General features: G+C 51.1%; 8 protein-coding genes across 8 annotated transcripts; 4 read left to right on the forward strand and 4 right to left on the reverse strand.

Moving 5' to 3' along the window:
• The first annotated feature begins 7 nt into the window (after nt 1–7).
• BO87DRAFT_376700 (chromo domain-containing protein) lies at nt 8–1,556 on the forward strand. The gene is made up of 7 exons (XM_025623360.1): nt 8–147; nt 216–348; nt 400–442; nt 515–594; nt 652–1,036; nt 1,087–1,112; nt 1,171–1,556. Exons 1-7 carry the CDS (start codon nt 141–143, stop codon nt 1,187–1,189), a joined length of 693 nt encoding a protein of 230 aa, XP_025479812.1. The 5' UTR covers nt 8–140; the 3' UTR covers nt 1,190–1,556.
• On the reverse strand, nt 1,519–3,328 carry BO87DRAFT_359180 (putative transcription factor Rap1). Its single transcript, XM_025621505.1, has 4 exons — nt 2,985–3,328; nt 2,848–2,933; nt 2,496–2,736; nt 1,519–2,437 (listed from the first exon to the last, which is right to left on the reverse strand). The coding sequence occupies exons 1-4, from the start codon at nt 3,111–3,113 to the stop codon at nt 1,583–1,585; spliced, it is 1,311 nt and encodes a 436-aa protein (XP_025479813.1). The 5' UTR covers nt 3,114–3,328; the 3' UTR covers nt 1,519–1,582.
• A 70-nt stretch (nt 3,329–3,398) lies between these two features.
• BO87DRAFT_406862 (uncharacterized protein) lies at nt 3,399–8,126 on the forward strand (the record flags this gene model as incomplete). Its single annotated transcript, XM_025626027.1, has 6 exons — nt 3,399–3,770; nt 3,824–3,977; nt 4,029–4,992; nt 5,075–5,104; nt 5,285–5,483; nt 5,594–8,126. Exons 1-6 carry the CDS (start codon nt 3,682–3,684, stop codon nt 8,124–8,126), a joined length of 3,969 nt encoding a protein of 1,322 aa, XP_025479814.1. The 5' UTR covers nt 3,399–3,681.
• Nucleotides 8,099–9,434, reverse strand: BO87DRAFT_334888 (uncharacterized protein). Its single transcript, XM_025620465.1, has 3 exons — nt 9,225–9,434; nt 8,752–9,165; nt 8,099–8,645 (listed from the first exon to the last, which is right to left on the reverse strand). The coding sequence occupies exons 1-3, from the start codon at nt 9,238–9,240 to the stop codon at nt 8,368–8,370; spliced, it is 708 nt and encodes a 235-aa protein (XP_025479815.1). The 5' UTR covers nt 9,241–9,434; the 3' UTR covers nt 8,099–8,367.
• Nucleotides 9,435–10,162: 728 nt separating this feature from the next.
• On the forward strand, nt 10,163–11,276 carry BO87DRAFT_376703 (uncharacterized protein). Its single transcript, XM_025623361.1, has 2 exons — nt 10,163–10,299; nt 10,364–11,276. Exons 1-2 carry the CDS (start codon nt 10,254–10,256, stop codon nt 10,966–10,968), a joined length of 651 nt encoding a protein of 216 aa, XP_025479816.1. The 5' UTR covers nt 10,163–10,253; the 3' UTR covers nt 10,969–11,276.
• BO87DRAFT_57194 (DNA-binding protein) lies at nt 11,109–12,095 on the reverse strand. The gene has a single exon (XM_025629393.1). It carries the CDS (start codon nt 11,939–11,941, stop codon nt 11,195–11,197), a length of 747 nt encoding a protein of 248 aa, XP_025479817.1. The 5' UTR covers nt 11,942–12,095; the 3' UTR covers nt 11,109–11,194.
• Nucleotides 12,096–13,429: 1,334 nt separating this feature from the next.
• Nucleotides 13,430–15,147, forward strand: BO87DRAFT_459186 (uncharacterized protein). The gene is made up of 2 exons (XM_025628935.1): nt 13,430–14,027; nt 14,094–15,147. Exons 1-2 carry the CDS (start codon nt 13,863–13,865, stop codon nt 14,799–14,801), a joined length of 873 nt encoding a protein of 290 aa, XP_025479818.1. The 5' UTR covers nt 13,430–13,862; the 3' UTR covers nt 14,802–15,147.
• Nucleotides 15,068–17,124, reverse strand: BO87DRAFT_376707 (mannose-1-phosphate guanylyltransferase). The gene is made up of 4 exons (XM_025623362.1): nt 16,869–17,124; nt 16,747–16,803; nt 15,459–16,628; nt 15,068–15,401 (listed from the first exon to the last, which is right to left on the reverse strand). The coding sequence occupies exons 1-4, from the start codon at nt 16,926–16,928 to the stop codon at nt 15,375–15,377; spliced, it is 1,314 nt and encodes a 437-aa protein (XP_025479819.1). The 5' UTR covers nt 16,929–17,124; the 3' UTR covers nt 15,068–15,374.
• Between the last annotated feature and the right edge of the window lie 497 nt (nt 17,125–17,621).

Consider the following 17,621-nt stretch of genomic DNA (forward strand, 5'->3'; position numbering starts at 1 on the left):
TCAGCTACACTATTGTCGCCTCGTCCCTAATGTCTATTCCTTTGTCATTCACGCTGTGATCTTATTAATCCGTGGGCCTACTTCTCGCGGAATCCGCCAAGTTGTTTTCCCGACTTCTTAACTTTGCTTCCTTCAGGACAATGCCCCGTATGTAGCCGCAAACTGATGCATCTATGCTGTTTTCGAGATCGAGCGTCAAACTAACCATACTACAGCGCCGGTTCCTGACATTTCCGATGACGAGTCGTCGAGTGGCGAGTCGATTCCCTATAACGATGCTCGGTCAACAAAGAATGCCTCTAAGGATGACGATGAGGACGAGGACGAGGACGAGGAAGAAGAGGATGTGTAAGCTTGCGCGCGTGCGACCTTGTCGCAAGCAGGGATTGACATGAACAGATACGCTGTTGAAAAGATTATGAATCATGAATGGGCCAAGAAGGTGCGCGATTTTCTTTATATATACCTGTTCAATTGACACCGAGAGGACATGCTTTGGCTAATGATTTGGTAGGGCGACCTCCTTTTACAAGTCAAGTGGCAGGGCTACGATGACCCCGCTGACATGACATGGGAGCCAGAAGAGAATCTATTGTATGCTACTGGACGTCGCTCACTACAGCTTCAGCGATACTGATGGATTGTTTACAGAGAAGGCGCGAAGGATATAGTCGAGGAGTACTTTCGAGTCCTGGGGGGCCGTCCTGAAAAGCCACAACCGCAGACAAAGAAGCGCAAGTCGATGGGAAGACCTCCGAAGTCCGCCCCCGAGAAAACCCCCGAGCCCAAGAGACGCCGCAAGTCACGGGCTGAAACAACAACAGAGTCACCAGAAAAAGAGCAGGCCGATGAAGGTGAAAGCGACGACACATCCACGTGGGTTCCCTCATCTCGCAATTGGGAGAAAGAGGTCGACACCGTGGAAACAATCATACGGCAACCGGGAACGTCAAATCTGCTTGCGTTTATCAGCTGGAAGAATGGTAGAAAATCAAAGGTCAACATAGAGATGTGCTACGACAAGTGCCCGAAGAAGGTGAGTTTTTTGGGATCCGCGGTTCTTTGTCGGCGCTAACTTGCAGGAAGATGCTTCAATTCTATGAATCACATCTGTAAGACATCCTCATTCATTGCCTTGTAATATGAGCATATGCTAAACTCTCTCATTAGGGTCTTTAAGGAGGGCTGAATAATCCATTCGTTGAGGTTCGGGTTCTTTATCTATCATCGTCCAATTTACGACAGGCGCAATTGCAAAGTAGTCCTGAAGGAGCAAGCATATAGGGTGTTTTTGAAGTTTCAACTACTGGTTCAAGATAACCTAAGTGTAAGACAGTGGCCTGGGCTAGTCTCGACATGGACCCCCATAGAGTTCTCCAGCTTGAAGAGAACCAACACCGGCATACAACGGAACTGGGCCAGCTGCACCAGGTCTTCGCGAACTCATTCGCACTACTGCTCTTTGGGTATCATGTGATTTCCGGATTTTTGTTTTTGTGTCTCTTTTGAGCGTTTCAGGATCCATGTACATTATTATTTATTAGTTCGCAGTTCCGGAATATTGAAATTGCGGCAGTCCTATTCATAGGGTATCCAGAAGACCGGCCTCTCTGACCATGCTGAGGTACTCCCAGCGATTGTTGAAGGCCTCCGTCCCATGCTTCTCCATGACTCGTTGGATGCCTCGAGTCTCATTTCCTTCTATGCATTTGTCATCTTCAGGTGTCCAAACACCGGGCATATCATCCGGTATAGGTTTCCCTTCTACTAGGATAGCCAGGACCCTGTCAGCTAATTCTGGATCCATGCTGGTGCACCGCAGTGCTTGGTGTATTTGTTCCTCATGCTGAGCCTTTCCAGTATGAAGTCGTTCATCGATCCATGCATCGATATCCTGCTCCATATCTTCGTCTTCAGGATCATCATCCGAAGGCAAGAATGGGAGCTCTAGAAACAAAGGGTCTGGCTGTGAAGGCTGGTGTGGCTCCTTAGCTGGGGCCTTTGATTCCTGAGTGGCCCCACGTTCTCTCGCCTCCGTTGCCCCAAGAGTTGGTCTCTGGCCGTTGGATGCTGTCGCTGAATGTGATACTGCAGCCACTTTTGTCTGAGGTTCGGAGATGAAAGGGTCTGGAAGGTTGATATTGATTTCGGTAGCTCGTTTCTTCTGACTGGGCTTGTTAGGGTTGTCTACATTGTCCTCATCAGGAGTATCCTCAGAAGCCCGTTTCCTTTTCTTGTCATTTGATTGGATGGCAGTAGATTCAGCCCCTTGTGCAGACCCTCCTCGAGGCTCAGACTGGACCGCGCGAGTGGCTGAGTCGGAGGGCTCGTCAGGTGCAGGTTGATCTGTTGAATCTGGCATGCCACCAGGGCGTGGATGCCCCTTGAGCCTTTTGAGGTACCGATCCCGATATGATTGATACGTGTGCCTTGGATGCTAGTAAATGACACTTAGTACGCTTGTATCTTCACAGCTTAGAGGTGGCTCTTGATACCTTCTCGGCTAGCTCTTGATAGATCTTATTGCCTCTAATGGTAGCCTTGGGGTTTCTCTCGTGGGGTTGCATCCAATCCCAGAGCAACTGGTCATCTTCAAGAGTATAGGGGATCTTATGGCCTCTGGTGGGAATGTTGGTAGCCCCTACGGGGCGTGCTTCAGAAGGCCCAGCTCTATAATTCTCTAGATTCTGTAGCTTTCCCCGGCGGTGTGAGTCTTCGACATATTTGAAAGAGTACCTATAACTTGTAAGTGTCCACTGGATGACAGAAGCCTGAAATAGTATGCGCTAGTTTCCAGCGATGCGATTACACAAGTTAGTCAAGGATGGAAATGGGAGGAAGCCTCACGTGTCAGAGGGTAAGTTCTTTCTCTTATGATCAACCAATCTGATATCTGCATCCTTCTCTAGCAGCCGTATAGTACCGCCGTTTTTCCATAGATAAATCAGTCACGCGTTCATACTAGTGATGCATAGTTGTAGTACCTCAATCAATTCCTTGAACCATCTCCTTTGGGGGATGTTGTGAGACAACCAGAACTGCTTCCCTTGAAAAAGGGGCGTTGCTGCCTCTCTTGATACACCACTATCTCCTGTAATGCTCGTTTCAGTCATTTCAATCGTCAGGTCAAAAGCGCGAATGTTTTCAGTTGTAGACCCGCAGGTATACAGAAACACGTTATCACGTGTTCACGTGTCCGCGCGTCAAGGAAGTTAAACCACAGATAGAGTGAGCATGTGAAGGTATCGATTATTCAGAAAGAGGACTAGCGTCATCGATATAAATTTTATGCAAAAAGCCAGGTCACAATCAATGTGAAGGACGAGACCACAGGTAAGGTTAATCTGAATGGATCCAAACCATGATGTCCAGTAGTAACGCTCATTTCTTCCCCTTTAGGCAATTAAGTCACGTGTTTGTTACTCGAAAATAAATACCCGGTGGACACTTGGGCGGCAGCTTCAGCAACATGGCGATAGTGGTTGCAAGCAGGCGCGCCAAAGCCTGTCAACTGATAATGCCAGCTCTGGTCTAAGCGACAGGGTGGCATTATCCTCTTTTCATAGCTCTGACTTGCATTACTGTTCCCACTACGATTTTGCCCCATACTAACAAGGCGAGGGAGACAACAGACTGGTCCGAAAGAAATTTCCCAAAGATACCATCAAAAACCTATTAACGATGGGAGCCATAAGAAATATTGCACTTGTGATCCTTGGGATCTCTGGGTTTGTTTTCGTGGCGCTATTCGGGAGACTCCCTGCGTTTCGGTAGGCTGCAGCATTTCGTTGTAAGGGCAGTGACTGATCGATGCTTCCTGTAGCAAAACTCCCATTGGTTGGCTGTATAGGGCTCTTTGGATACACATCCCTAATGGGCTTCTTTACCTTGACAGTTGGCTACTGAATGGCTGGCTGTCTCACTGCTGGTCTTGTTCTGGTAGTTACATTCTGCACGAAAATCACCCGTTGATCCTTGTTAGTCCATGTGTCTGATATCCAACGGCGTCCTCTAACATTGAATATTAGATATTCTTCTCTTCCCTTATGATTGCAGGGCAATGTATGTTCATCCCAACTGCTTGGCCTAGGATCTCCACAATCCACCATATATGGATTCCGATCATTGCCACCATGCCCTACGTTTTGCTGTATGCAAGCGTTACCACCAAGTCATTCATCACCCCAAAGAATTACACAGGTGAAATGGAACGCTATCCATACGATAAGGTCATATTTCACCCAGGACAGCGTTGTCGCACATGTCATATTGTCAAGCCGGCACGAAGTAAACACTGCAGCATCTGCAAAGCTTGCGTTGCACGGCATGACCATCACTGCGTTTGGCTCATGAACTGTGTCGGACTACACAACTACCACTATTTTCTCTCCATGATCTTGTCACTATGTCTCATGCTGATCTACGGCTCATGTCTGGGCTACACTCTCCTGTATCAAACATACGACAGACTGATACCACCGGGCTCACCTTTGCGGACGACTCGGCAAACCTGGACTGGATTTTGCAACATATGGGCTGTAGTTATCGCTGCCGATATTCGCATTGGTGCTATTACCCTGCTGATGACCATGACAGCCCCATTGGCGGCAGCCTTTATGGTGTACCACACCTACTTGATCTGGGCTGGTATGACAACCAACGAAAGCTCAAAGTGGTCAGACTGGAAAGAAGAGGTTGCAGATGGCATGGCTTACAAATCTAGCAAGGCCGAGATCTATGGCAGCTCACCCTTGTTGGCCGAGTACCAGAGTGCTCAGTCCTTTTGGCCAGTGAGTAGTGATCAGGTACTCATACTGACCGATGGTGAGCCGCCTAAGGAAGGATGCTTGCTATCGCGGGATTCCAATGAGATCAAGCAGCCGAGCAACAGGGATGCACCAATCGACCGGAGGTGGGTTCAGGTGCAAAGTATGAAGGAGATTGACAACATCTATGATCTGGGATTCTGGAACAATCTGCGTCATGTCTTGGGTTTAGCCGTTCGACCGAAGGTGGTCTAAGTAGATATTTTGCTAACATCACTATGTATATAAATTATGACTCGCTGAATAAGAATGCTTCACATTCACTGGCCCTCGTGCATGTACCTTGTAAGGTTACCCGAAAAGGCAGTTGCCGGGACGGAGCCGGAAAAATTCCCCTCGACGGTTCAATGATTCTTTCTCCACCGAGCGTCCCTCATTGTCGTTATTCCCACACCCCTCCCGACTATACATTGCGCGGTCAACGCTGGATAGCAGCTTGTGCTACGAATCTTCACAAGCATCGTCAAAAATGGCCGACCGCACGGCAGCGGAAATCAAGCCGAAATGCACCCCCGCGGAGCTCATGTTGAAGGTCATTTTGACGGGGACCTTGAGCCACTACGAAACCCGCGGGATGATTGACGACAAACGCTTAGAACACATGCTCTCTGCCGGGAAGCAGATTCTATACAAGACACACCAGGAGAGCGATGTCAGGTACGACGATGTTTTTCTCTTGTCTTAAATCGGAGTCACTGTCCAGTGGCCCACCGTCTCTCCGCCACCTACTTCTACTCCTGCATACTGACCATTTTCTCGTGTAACAGACATAACCTTGGCCTATCACCGGATATCTGGCAAGGCTTCACAGACGTACTGACGAAGGCGATCCCGGTCCTCGAATCCCAATCGTTTGCATGGAAGAGCCCCCCGACGGCAAATTACGATCACTCCTCTTCCAACCTAATAGCCTACAATTACTTTTCGCTAGTCAAGGACATTGAGCGCCTAAATGATCTCTGTACGATTGCCCGTAACCTCCTCGCCACCACGAAGAAGGCGCAGAACATGGCGGCGGAGAAAGGTTTCGATCAGAGAATCTTAGCCCTGGTAGATACTTGCGTTAGAGTAACCGCGCGAGGGTTTGACGGGGAGACGAATGCAAGGAACGAAGAGCGCTGGCAAAAGGTTGTCAACCTTTACAAGCGCCTTCTTATCACTTGCTTGCAGTTCTTGCATAATTTCATCATGCACAACGAACAACGCAAGATGGTGCTATGGTTAGATTTGTTTGGGTACCACTCAACGGGCGACTCGAACATTATCCAGCCCAGGGAGCCCCTTGACCCCGCTTGCAGTCAGCAGGAAGGAATGGCGCCTATCGTAAAGACCGGAGAGAGGATAGTAAATCCCCCGATAAGGGCTCTTTACGACCAAACCGCAGAGGATCTGCTCTTGGAAACCATCTCAAACTTCCCGAGAGAGCCTGCCACCATCAAGGAAGAGGCAGCCATGTTACTTCTTGCTAACATCAAGGATCACATGGAAAAGCTGCTTGGACGCGATTTGACTGCCATACAGGAAATGGGGAAGGATCCAGAACAGGTGAAGGAGATTCGCGCCGCTCTTACCGCCATACTCGGTGCAAAGGTTGATGGATGGTCTGATCTCCAGGACAGGGCTAAGGACCTACCTCCTGCTCTGCCAGAAGATGAGCCGCCTCGCAAGAAAGCGATTGTCACGATTGATCGCAGCGCAACGGCTGGATTCCCACGTGTCTGCTGGACCGATCTTCCCGATCTTGGAGATTACGGTGCGCTTTCGGGTGGCGATGCGACTGTGATGGAGGAAGATATGAGCATGCCGCGTTCAGCACAGTCAGCGGCAGAAACCCTGCAGGAGGCTAAAGACGAGCTGATGGCCCGGTTGCAGGAGAGCTCGCAGATTGGCGACGGTGATCAGGACTACGACACTGGTGATGCAGGCACGGTCGGTGACGATGACTCGCGAAGCTTGGAGGCTGTTGCAGACGGAAGTATGGAGGAAGAAGAGGAAGAGGACGACGAGGATGACGACGACTATCGTGGCCGGCCAGGCGACCAACAGCGGGGTCTCCTGACTGATATTCCACTCGTACTGGGCCCGGCAGAGATCGAGGCACTGCCAATGATCATCCAGGCTGGTATCGTGGATAGTTTCGGCTTGAAGGGTGGGGAGAGAAGTGGTTCGAGGAATATGCAGGCCCTCAGATGTCACATTTTGCTCACTCAGGAGACGGGTAGGAACCTGCTTCGCGAGCTGTTGATCTTCATCGCTGCCTGGGATCTCCCTGACGACGAACTCTACTTCAAGATGATGGTTCAGATTATGGACGCGGTCTTGAGAAATGGTTTGATGTCTCATGCATACTCCGATTTCGGCCAACCCAAGGACATCATTTCGCCCGCGCAGGCAGTGGTTGTCAAGATTCTCACGCATATCTTCCGAGCCAAGTACTCCCCTGCGTCGGTTACAGGATCAACCCAGCCCAACGGAACAGCGACTAAGAACCCGGCCCCGCTTTCTAGAGTTGACATCCTTACTGTCCGGTACATCTTCACGATCTTCCGCGGCAACATCATTCCCGAAACTTGCGCTTTGATCTACCTGCAGGGCCAGATCCGAGCTGGGCGGGCTTTGCCTGAGGACTTCCCACTGAATCTGTGGGACATGGAGCGGGTCTATGAGGGTGTTTACCAGTTCCTCGAGTTCTTTGCTGTGCTCACAGAGAACAACGACTGGAAGAATCTGTTGGTCAAGTGGGAGATTGTCTACGACCTAGTCACGTTAATCAAGGAGCTCGAAGCCAGCATTCCCAAGGGTCAGCTGAGCGCGCTCAACCTGGGACACAACAACCCCTCCAAGGAGCCCCAGCACACGGCTCCCGCGCCGGTTGCAGTTGAGCGCCCATACGATCCCGGTGACCCGGACCCGATTGATGCCCCCGGCTCTCGGGCCGAATCACCGCCAATCACCGAAGATCCGTCCGAGTTTGAATGGCGCAACCTCAAGAAACTCGTCGTGCTTGTTCTGTCGTCTCTTGTATGGAAGTGCCCCGAGGTGCAAGACCAAATTCGTCGCTACGGTGGTGTCGAGACTATCCTGTCCTGCACCAACTTTGATGCGCACAACCCCTACATCAAGGAACACGCCGTCATGTGCCTGAAGTTCCTACTGGAGGGCAACCGCGAGAACCAGAAGATGGTCGAGGAGCTCGAAGCGCGGGAAGTGGTGAAGGATGATGCAGGGATGTTGGAACGTAGCGGACTGGAGGCAGTCATCGACAAGGCAGGCAAACTGGCCATCCGCACAAAGGATTGAGCAGACAAGCGGTAGCATCATCGCCATTCTTTCATAACGTGAACATGTACAAAGATATACACTACATACAGTAAATAGATATCACTATGCCATACCCAAAACTATATGCACGCATTTCGCTTCCTCACCAACCCAACCCCAACTCCATACAAACCACTCTCACATACCTCATTATACCTCCCAAATTCAAGCCTTACCCCCAACTCAACAGTCCCTTCGAATAAAAGAATGAGACAACAAATCAAGCATACATCCCATCCCACTCCTCCTCCTCATCCTCCTCCGCCAACTTCCTCCTCGCCTCAACCTTCTCCCTCTCCTGCTTGGCGAAATCCGTCCGATCAAGCGGACAAGTCCCCCTAAGCCTCAACCACGGCCTCACGCACTCCAAATCAAATAAATGCGTCGGATGACACGGCAACCTCACCACAAGCGGGTACTGATCCTCCAGAAACGGGTTATTGCATATCGGGCAGACCTGAGAAGAGTTCAATTGCGTGCGGGGGACGCGATCAAGCACTACACAACCCACCAAGTAAACAGTTAGCCAAACCAAAACCAATTTATATCAAACACCCGAAGTTGTTGGGAAAACGGATGGGGGAAACGGGGGGTATCCACGCACTATCACAAAACTCCTCACTCGCGCCCTCCACCTCCCTAGGAGGCATTTCCGCCGTGCTAAGCAGACTCTGAATCATCGTTGTGAGGAGGTCGTTCTCGTCGCCGCCTTCCACTTCTCCGATCGCGCTGGGGATAGCTGCTCCGCTGCCGCTGCCGCCGCCGCCGCCGTCGCGGCGCATCACGTCCAATGCCTCCGCTAGGGAATAGAATGCGGCGCTGACGTCTCGGGGGACGGGGACCGCATGGGGACGATGGCGCGCTTCGTCCGGGGTGATTTCTGAGAGGGCGGAGAAGAAGGTTGAGAGGTCGGGACGACGGTGGCGGTGCGGGTTGGAGGGGGTTGTGCTGGTGTTGTTGTTGTTGTTGTTGTTGTTGGTGGGGGTTGTGGTGGAGGGGTCGGTGGTGTTGTGTTCCACTGTTTTGGTTTTATTTAGTTGTTAGTATTGGGTTTTGGAGGTGTGATGGTAGAGGTACCTTCGTAGGTGGACATGGTGGTGGTGGTGTTGGTGTTGGTGCTGGCGCGGGGTGGGTGAGGGGTAATAGTCAGTTATGTATGGGTTGGATCCCGGTGGGAGATGGTGCTGAGTTGTTGATGGAGTAACTGGAGGAAAAGGATTGGTGTTGTTTGTGAGAATGTGGAAAAAGGTACCAGGTGTAGGATGACGGAAGAGAGAGGTGTTCAAGTATCAAGGGCGATGCGGAGGCAGCAGCCCGATAACGCGTTTTTGCAGTTTCGGCTGCGGAGAAATCCTCGGGGGACGGGGCTTATCACGCTACTGGTGATGGTGTGCTGACCGCTATGAATTTGGACTGCTAATGACTCAAGTCACAGTCTATATGATAAGAAAATTATAAATAATTTATTCCAGGTCTATGTTAAGCATTGAGATTGATGGCATCCACGACCAAGACATCCACGAATTCATTGTACACGTTCTATAATACATTGATGGATATCCTATAATGTACAGCGTAGCAACCCACGCTAACCTGGACTATACAAGTGATATATAGCAAAGAAAAGTTCAGAATTATACACAGTGATCCAGCATCACCCACGTATCCGACGCAGATCGGTCTAGATGCGGTATGTGGAATTCGACGCCTCACCAGCTTGGCGGGGTCCTCGAGCGACCTTCGAGCAAGCAGTCGACAAGTGTCAACTAATGCGAGGCAAATGCAGGAGACAGCCCAATATGGGACCTGGCGAGAGATAGGGCAACATCGTGAATGCCATTCAAGCCCAGCTTCACTTCAACCCTGACGAACCTGACATAAGCAACCCGGCCCGTGTGCCAGTTCCAGTGATTTTATTTAAAAGGGAAGAGATCCTCCCCCTCCCTCCTCCAGCTTTGACCCCAGAATCTCGGTGCGGGACCCCCCAAACCCGCCCAAGGTTCTCCGTCAAAGGACCAACACAAACATCCCCCCGTTCATGCATTGCACCACGGCTGCCCTCCCAAGTCCACAGAAAACGGTCCTAGCACCGTTCTGCGCGCAATCATGACGAAGCGCAAGGTGTATTTGGACATGGAGGACTTTCATAAAGGTAAGTTCTTCGCGGTGCTACCTCAGGGGCTAGCGAAAGTTTCTAATCCATAACGCGCTCCTAGCGTTGAGATTGTTGGATGCCAAACTCGGCACGGATCCCATGATCATGGCCTTCGCTCCCATCCGGATGATCGTGGCAGGGGGCTTTTTCTCTGTGATGTACCTGAAGAACAGAAAGACAACTACGGACATGGACTTCCTGCTTGACCCAGAGTGGGCCAACGATGAGGATATCAAGGTTCCGTTGCAAAAGTCCATCCGGGAAGTCGCCAATGAGGCTCACTACATGGAGGACTGGGCCAACGAAGATGTGGGAGTGTTCGTTACAGAGAAGACGCGGAAGATCCTGATGGAGGACGCCATCAAGCAAAATATTGTCCTCTGGGCCAGTGGCACCCTGCTCGTATTTGCAGCACCTGTGGAATGGGCGCTGGAGCGGAAGTTGCGCCGCATCTACTGTGCGGAGAGGGGGCGCAAAGCGGAGCTTGATCTGGCCGATGCTGTTGCAATGCTCAAGTTCATGAAAGAGAGGAAGGGGGGTAAGCTGGATAAGGAGTACTGTCGCACACTGAACAAGAATGGCTTTGACGTCATGCCAGACGTCGAGACCATGAACTGTGTGGCTGCTGCTTACAAGGCAACCTATGGCGAGGATGTGTTTCTTTGAAGCCATCTCAGTCCCTTGCAGGTGGGAGTTGAGTAATTGCTCCAAGTGCGGCATGATTCAGGTCCAAGTAGTTTGAAAGGCTGTCGCAGACAGTCGGGTTGCGCAATGGGCTCGCTATGAACTCTCGACTGTACTTGGCAAGGAGTTACGTGCACACCGCCAGATGGTGAAGCGGATGGTCCCCTTACTTTCGAGACAAAAAACGTGGTAGCGTAGGGCTTGCGGTTCAGATCGTATAAAGCCAGCCAACATTCGTAATGATGTTGCGGCGCGCGAAGATTTTATTCAATCCGCCGTCCTCTAAGACGAGTTTTCCTTCCAATATGTAACGTCCGGGTAATCCGTCCAAGTCGCTGGCCGAGAGCGCCGGAACAGAGCCCGTCCATGCAGGACCTATCAGCGGTGTATACGGGGGCCACGGGTCGTCTTCCGTCTTTCGGATGATGTGCTTGCGGTTCCGACGCATTCCTAGACTTAGACGCCAATTAAACGCAACGACAAGTTCCTCAACGAGACATGCGATGATGGCATAGCGCACGGGATCTTCGTCCCTGGGGTCGCTGATCGACTGTAATGACCACCCCTTCTGATACCAAAAGTATTCAGTTTCGGTGCCTAAAACCTCGTATACACCAGATGCCATAGCTTCGTACATTCTATACAAACATCTCAAGGGGGTATCGCGAACGCGCCAAATCGGTATGCTCTCCAGGTCGATCATATTGTCGTGGCGAAGAAGAAGCAATTCTTCGTTTCCGATCATTTCCGCCGCCGGCATAATGTCGGACACGGGAAATTTCCACGAAGGGAACGGGATAAAAAGGCGTACCAGAGCCCAGACCGGGTGTCTCTCAAATGCCCGTAGTCTTGTCAGGCTGCCGCGTAGGTTTAACGGCGAGCGCCATGTGCGAAGCCGATGAATCCATTGTCGAATCCTTAGCGAAAGGGGCTTCTTGCGGCGGGGCGGCGGCATCTTCGTCTGTCTATCACGAGAAGCCGATTAAGAGTTAGAGATGATTGGTGTTGGTGGGATAGACCCAGGATGGTTGAGGTTAACGAAGACACTCCATGCTTGTGAGGGTAATGTTCTGAAGACGAGGAGACGAAGAGTGAATTATAGAAAGTAAGGACATGTTTACTGCATCGGTTGGCGCCGACCGGCGAACAGGCGGTCAAGTATGGCACTACCGGTGCACGGACCATTCTGGTGCCAGATGAGATCATCACATGCACCCTCCACTTCACCTGCAGCTGCTATAAAGCCCGCCTTATTGTTTCTTTGCTTTCCAATGCCAGATCCGCGCAAAGCGCCTAATGATTGCATGATGATATAACCGGCATACAATGTAACTTCCTCATACCCCAATAGTATAGTGGACCAATCGAAATCGGACGGTTGAGAGAGGATGCCACGAATGTGTCACAAGACAGGGCCAAGATTGTATTCCCTGCGCTGTTTGATGCGTGCTTGAACCTCATGATCTAGTAGTATTTATTTCGCCCAAATGGACCGTCTCGGGTATATAATAGTGACAGACGGGGGTTTGGGCAAGAATGTAGAAGGCCGTCAGTTTCAAAGGCTAGCTCTAGACCGTCTCTGTCACTCTGGACTGAAAAGAATCGCCCTTGAACTTGAGGAAAGCCTCGAGTATACCAGAGCGTCAAATCCACTTCCACCTTGACAATCGCCCCAGAAAATCTCTGCAAATGCCAGACAGCATACTCGGATGGCTAGCAGTTGAACAAGTTCAGTGTAGGGACTGCCTCCATTGGGCTCGCCCTAGACGGCGACACGTCTTCTCACTGTGGGAGCGAAAAGTGTCCTAGTGTTCTGATGTTGCTCAATATCTCCGAGACCTGAAAAGATAGAATGGAGTTGACTTGACACCGTACTCTGCATAGAAACAACCATTGCAGAGAACTTTAGATCGATACGAATGCTGTATCCACGATGCCGTGAAGTGGCGGCATCCCGCAGGTGTGTATTGTGAGGGAGTACCTAAAAAAATGACACGAAGCAGCTAGATTAGAGCATTAACAGTTCTTTCAATAAATTTGGGAGCTACTGTTGGTAGCTTGATGTGGAGAGCTTCTCATTAGTATTGTTATCCCCAACTAGTAACCATGAAACATACTAAGTGATTCATCAATGAGTTTAAAAACAAAACATTTTGCATCTATAAAGCTCTAGCATCCTGCTTTCATGAACAAGTGGATTCAAGATCACGCATGGTCTATTCATAGATAACATGGTGTAGTAAGTAGTAATAGTAGTAGTGAAGATGCCCACTGGTTCCTGGGTGGATCCATGGACCAATTGGGCAGATGTCAGGCACGTGTCAACTGTCCTCCACAACCACACCAAAATAAACTCATACCAGGCTAACAATCATTAAAAGGAGCATCAGTATCAGTATCAGCATCACTATCACGTTAGATTACCGGGTGGCCTGGGGGAGGCTGGAGAACAAGTTAAACTTCACACTGGCCCACAGGTGAGACGCCAACCGCGAGCCACGCACAGTTACCGGGGCAGATTCATCAGCAGCGGCGTCACCCTCCCCCGAACCGCTTCTTTCTTTAGCAACACCCGCAGTGGAGTCGCGATCGTCCACCACAGCGAGGCTTTGCTCTTTGCATGGCAACTCTCGTCCGTTTGCCTTTTGACTTTTCTCCTGTTTGTTGTCATCTCTCATTTTCCCTTACTTTTTGTTTATCTTCCTTCCTCCATCCATTTGGTACATGAGAATATCTCAACATCTATCGCGCTGCAATCATATCGCAGCGGATCGACATCTTAATTGCTTATCGACGACTTGGATTCTCGATCTCATTCCACCCCACACCCACACCCGCCGCGATTGGGATAAGCTTCATCCCAGCGCATCGCCAACATGCGGTCCAGAGCATCAGTCAAGCCATCCCAATACCCCCCGATTCCATTCCATACCATTCGCTTGTTCGGCCTGATTTCCACCTTCATTGTGGGCATTATCTTGGCCGTATTCATCAACCAACTGCATAGCAACAACTACAAGCTCCCGTGGGCTTTCTTAATCGTAAGGCAACCACATTACCCACCATCTCTGTTATACACTCCACTAACACCCATCTCAACTCATCAGCTCCTCATAGCCACCGTCTTCTCCCTCCTAAACTATATCCTCACCACCCTAACCCACTGCTGCTATGGCCTCTCTCCGCGCCTCAACCTCGTCACCAACAGCATCGTCCTTGTCCTCTGGCTCATCGCCCTCGGCCTCCTAAGCTGGAGCATGTCCCACACCATCCTAACGACCTGCAACGCAACCTACTGGGGCACTTCGACCGGCATCAGCGTCTGCAGGATCTACAAGGCCCTCTTCACCTTCACCATCGTCGCTGCGACATCCCACATCGCCGCCGCCGCTCTGGACGTCATCGTCTACCGCCGCCAAACCCGCCTGGGCCAGTACGACCCCATGGCCAGCAGCACCGCTCTCAACGACTACAAGATGCACAACCGCGACAGCAGCATCATGTCCGGCGGCGTTGGTCCCTACCCGCCCGATGAGGCCGACCACCCCTATTACGCCAATCACCCCCAACAAGAACCCCTGTACCAGCACGCCCCGGAGCCGTTGTACCATCCCAGCCAGCGTATGCCGCCCCCTCCTGCGTATGGGGCTGGCTCGTTGGAGCAGCACCATGCCGATGAGGCGGAGGAGTACTCCGATGCGGCTCCGGTGCAGGGACGTCGGAAGCCAAGGGTGAGGTTTAGTGCTTACGGGGGTACTGCGGGTTATAGTCAGCCAACGGAGCAGACGAGTTATGATCCGGCTGCGTATCGGTGAATGGTTGTGTAGGGGTTGGGTGTACGCGTTCCACGAATGCAGAACGGTCACGCGACCCTGTTGGGACGATCATCTGCGTGTTGTCTCTGCGTGAGAGCCAAGTCAGCTTATCTTGGCTTTTTCATGCCCTTCAAACTGAACTGATGTGTTACGATCTTGCATTGTAAAATGGGTATAGTTCCTTGACTTTTGAATAGGCTCATATACTGGCGGGCGTAATGCAGGAATTTTTTACTCTTCTTTTATTTGTCTTCAGCGATAATGCCATTTGATCTGGTTGTTATATGACTTGGATAGCTTAGCATTAGATACCTGAATGCCTTATAGCAAGTACTTGGCCGATAATCCAGCTATGAACAGATATTAGCATATTAATTGGGAGATGTCCACGGACACATGATTAATTCATTCATGGTCCGTTTCTAGGTTGGAGCTAGATCTAAGCACGTAGTTTCGGCAATCCGACCGCCAACAAGGGGGTAGCCAGAATGGTCAAAGGGACCAAGGATAGAGGGAAAGAGAACAGATATCACATAATATGCATGTCACATCCAAAAACGTCACATGTTCCTTTTACATGATAACTTCGTTGGCGACGTCCTGGGAATATTGTTAGCCTCATGTTTCGAGATGATGTGGATGGATGGGGTTACATACGCGCTTCAATTCCTTAAACGGCAGGCACACACAGTTCTGTACCCGTACCTCGTCACCCACGGCACACTCCTTGCCCAGGATAGTGATGCTTTGGACCTTGATGCCGTGCTTGACAATGCTGGTCGAGTGGCTGCCCGTGGGGATCGGGGTACCCTCAACACGGGCCCAGGCACCAACGCGGCTGCTCCAGCCGATGATCGAATGCATCACGCATGCATCGTGCTTGATTTCGGCGTCTTCCAACACGATCGAGTCCTTGATACGAGCGCCTGCGCCCACGACCACACGGGGTCCAATGGAAACGTTGGGGCCCAACTTCGCTGTCGGGTCCACTGTTGCGGAGGGGTGGATGTAGACTGGGGGCACGATGGCAGCGGAAGGAGGGGTCAGTTCGTCAGATCCGGCCTGGAAGGCCTTCTGGAGGTAAAGGGCGTTGGCGGGGACGGCGGAACCGGCCGTCTTGATCTGGCGCCAGAAATCTTTCGTCTCGTGGACGAAGAAACGGTTGCTGTCGGCCAGATCGGAGAGGATATCCTGTTCCAGACGAAGGACTTCGCTCTTCTCTGCCTCGTCCTCCGCTGCGATGAAAGAGGACTCCAAGTTCTCGGACGAAGGGTATGACAGCAGGCGAGGGCGGGTGGTACGGCGCTTGATAGCACTGCGGATGGAGGGGAAAATGCACTCGGTGGCGAAGAGGTAGACACCGCAGTTGATGAGGTTGGAGATGTGCGACTCAGGCTTCTCAACGTAGTGCAGAACCCGTCTGGTATGGGAATCGGAAACAATGCAACCGAAGTTGGTGGCGGCATCGTTGTTGACTCTTGTTCCGAGGATGACGGCCTCCGCATCCTTCTCCTCGAACAGCTTGAGCATCTCGCCAAGGGGGAAGGAGCAGCAGACGTCAGCGTTGAGGACGAAGATGCGCTCGGGCTTGCCCTTCAGGATGGCATCGCGGAAATGGTAGAGACCGCCAGCGGTGCCCAGAGCCGTATATTCACGCAAGTATTGCATCTTGAACTGAGGGAACTCCTTGGCGGAGTCCTTAATGAAGTCGCGGAAGACAGTTTCATCGTAGTAGCCGACGAGGATGACCTCACGAATATCGGGGATCTTGGCGAGAGCTTTCAGGCAATGGTGGATTATAGGATGACCGGCGACTTCAAAGAGGGGCTAACAAGGAATCCAAGTTGTGAGTAGCGGCGACAAAGCTTGCGGGTGACGAAATCGAGGGTTGGTGCGGAGGGGTTCATGAATTGCGGGATAGCTAAGGCAGAGAGGGGCAACCAACCTTGGGCATGTCAAGGGACAGAGGCCTGAAGCGCGTTCCTCTAGACGGACCTCCGACCTAAGTAAGGCAAAATTCCGTCAGCAAGATTGATACAGGAGGCAGAAGTCACTAGCGTCACATACCAAGATCACAGCCTTGGTGGAGGCCACGTTGGTGTGCTCCCGCACTGGAACTTGAAGCATTGGAAAGGTGGGGGGTATATAAGTGGGGGTTGGTGTTCAGGAATGAAAACTGAGGCCAAATCTCGAGCACAGACAAATTGATAGATTAGAATCCGTAAAGATTTTGGGAAAAGGAACGAGGGGAAAAGACGCAGGACAAGGCCGAGGGGGAGCGAGCAGTAAGTTGTTGTCCAGGCCCACCGCCAGCTCTCCTTAAGTCTTAGCGCTCTCCGGAACAGGTCAGGAGAAAGAGAGAGCCTGAGAGAGTGACACGGGACTGAATTAATGGATTCAGGTGCCATTGGTTGGCTGGCGGCACCTGACTGGCTGACTCCTCTCCACCGCTTTCAGCCTGGGGTTTCCACTTTTCTTGGGACCATGATCTCTCTCCATCTATCTACTTACTTCCTCACCTTTGGTACTACGGTGTACGGAGTACTATCATATTACTTATAGCTTACTGGGTTGGGAGCGTAATTCATTGAAAAAGGATAGATCAACTCACTTGCAGCTCCGACATCATCACATACTTTTTTTCAAACAGTGGCTGCTTCTCGATACTAACCCAGTCCTCCAATCATGTCCGACAACACAGCAATCTTCCCGATTTGGCTTCGTTTCATGCTGCTGTCAGGGTTCCTGCAGATGTTAAATTGACCTCTCTGGCACAATCTTTCTATAGATCTCACTCTATTTTTGCCGTGTTTACACATC

Source organism: Aspergillus neoniger (assembly GCF_003184625.1).
Source record: "Aspergillus neoniger CBS 115656 unplaced genomic scaffold BO87scaffold_16, whole genome shotgun sequence".
Lineage (NCBI taxonomy): Eukaryota > Fungi > Ascomycota > Eurotiomycetes > Eurotiales > Aspergillaceae > Aspergillus > Aspergillus neoniger.

What these genes read in the sequence shown, in the direction of transcription:
- BO87DRAFT_376700 (XM_025623360.1), top strand. An exon ending in ATCATGAATGGGCCAAGAAG is followed by an intron (nt 443 to 514) that starts GTGCGCGATTTT and finishes ATGATTTGGTAG; the next exon opens with GGCGACCTCCTTTTACAAGT. An exon ending in ACGACAAGTGCCCGAAGAAG is followed by an intron (nt 1,037 to 1,086) that starts GTGAGTTTTTTG and finishes ACTTGCAGGAAG; the next exon opens with ATGCTTCAATTCTATGAATC.
- BO87DRAFT_359180 (XM_025621505.1), bottom strand. Translation starts at nt 3,113, where the DNA reads ATGACTGAAACGAGCATTACAGGAGATAGTGGTGTATCAAGAGAGGCA. An exon ending in GGTTCAAGGAATTGATTGAG is followed by an intron (nt 2,934 to 2,984) that starts GTACTACAACTA and finishes ATTTATCTATGG; the next exon opens with AAAAACGGCGGTACTATACG. An exon ending in ATCAAGAGCTAGCCGAGAAG is followed by an intron (nt 2,438 to 2,495) that starts GTATCAAGAGCC and finishes GTCATTTACTAG; the next exon opens with CATCCAAGGCACACGTATCA.
- BO87DRAFT_334888 (XM_025620465.1), bottom strand. An exon ending in GAGTGAGGAGTTTTGTGATA is followed by an intron (nt 8,646 to 8,751) that starts GTGCGTGGATAC and finishes TGGGTTGTGTAG; the next exon opens with TGCTTGATCGCGTCCCCCGC.
- BO87DRAFT_376703 (XM_025623361.1), top strand. Translation starts at nt 10,254, where the DNA reads ATGACGAAGCGCAAGGTGTATTTGGACATGGAGGACTTTCATAAAG. An exon ending in CATGGAGGACTTTCATAAAG is followed by an intron (nt 10,300 to 10,363) that starts GTAAGTTCTTCG and finishes ACGCGCTCCTAG; the next exon opens with CGTTGAGATTGTTGGATGCC.
- BO87DRAFT_57194 (XM_025629393.1), bottom strand. Translation starts at nt 11,941, where the DNA reads ATGCCGCCGCCCCGCCGCAAGAAGCCCCTTTCGCTAAGGATTCGACAA.
- BO87DRAFT_459186 (XM_025628935.1), top strand. Translation starts at nt 13,863, where the DNA reads ATGCGGTCCAGAGCATCAGTCAAGCCATCCCAATACCCCCCGATTCCA. An exon ending in TCCCGTGGGCTTTCTTAATC is followed by an intron (nt 14,028 to 14,093) that starts GTAAGGCAACCA and finishes TCAACTCATCAG; the next exon opens with CTCCTCATAGCCACCGTCTT.
- BO87DRAFT_376707 (XM_025623362.1), bottom strand. Translation starts at nt 16,928, where the DNA reads ATGCTTCAAGTTCCAGTGCGGGAGCACACCAACGTGGCCTCCACCAAG. An exon ending in TGTCCCTTGACATGCCCAAG is followed by an intron (nt 16,629 to 16,746) that starts GTTGGTTGCCCC and finishes ATTCCTTGTTAG; the next exon opens with CCCCTCTTTGAAGTCGCCGG. An exon ending in CGTTTAAGGAATTGAAGCGC is followed by an intron (nt 15,402 to 15,458) that starts GTATGTAACCCC and finishes CAATATTCCCAG; the next exon opens with GACGTCGCCAACGAAGTTAT.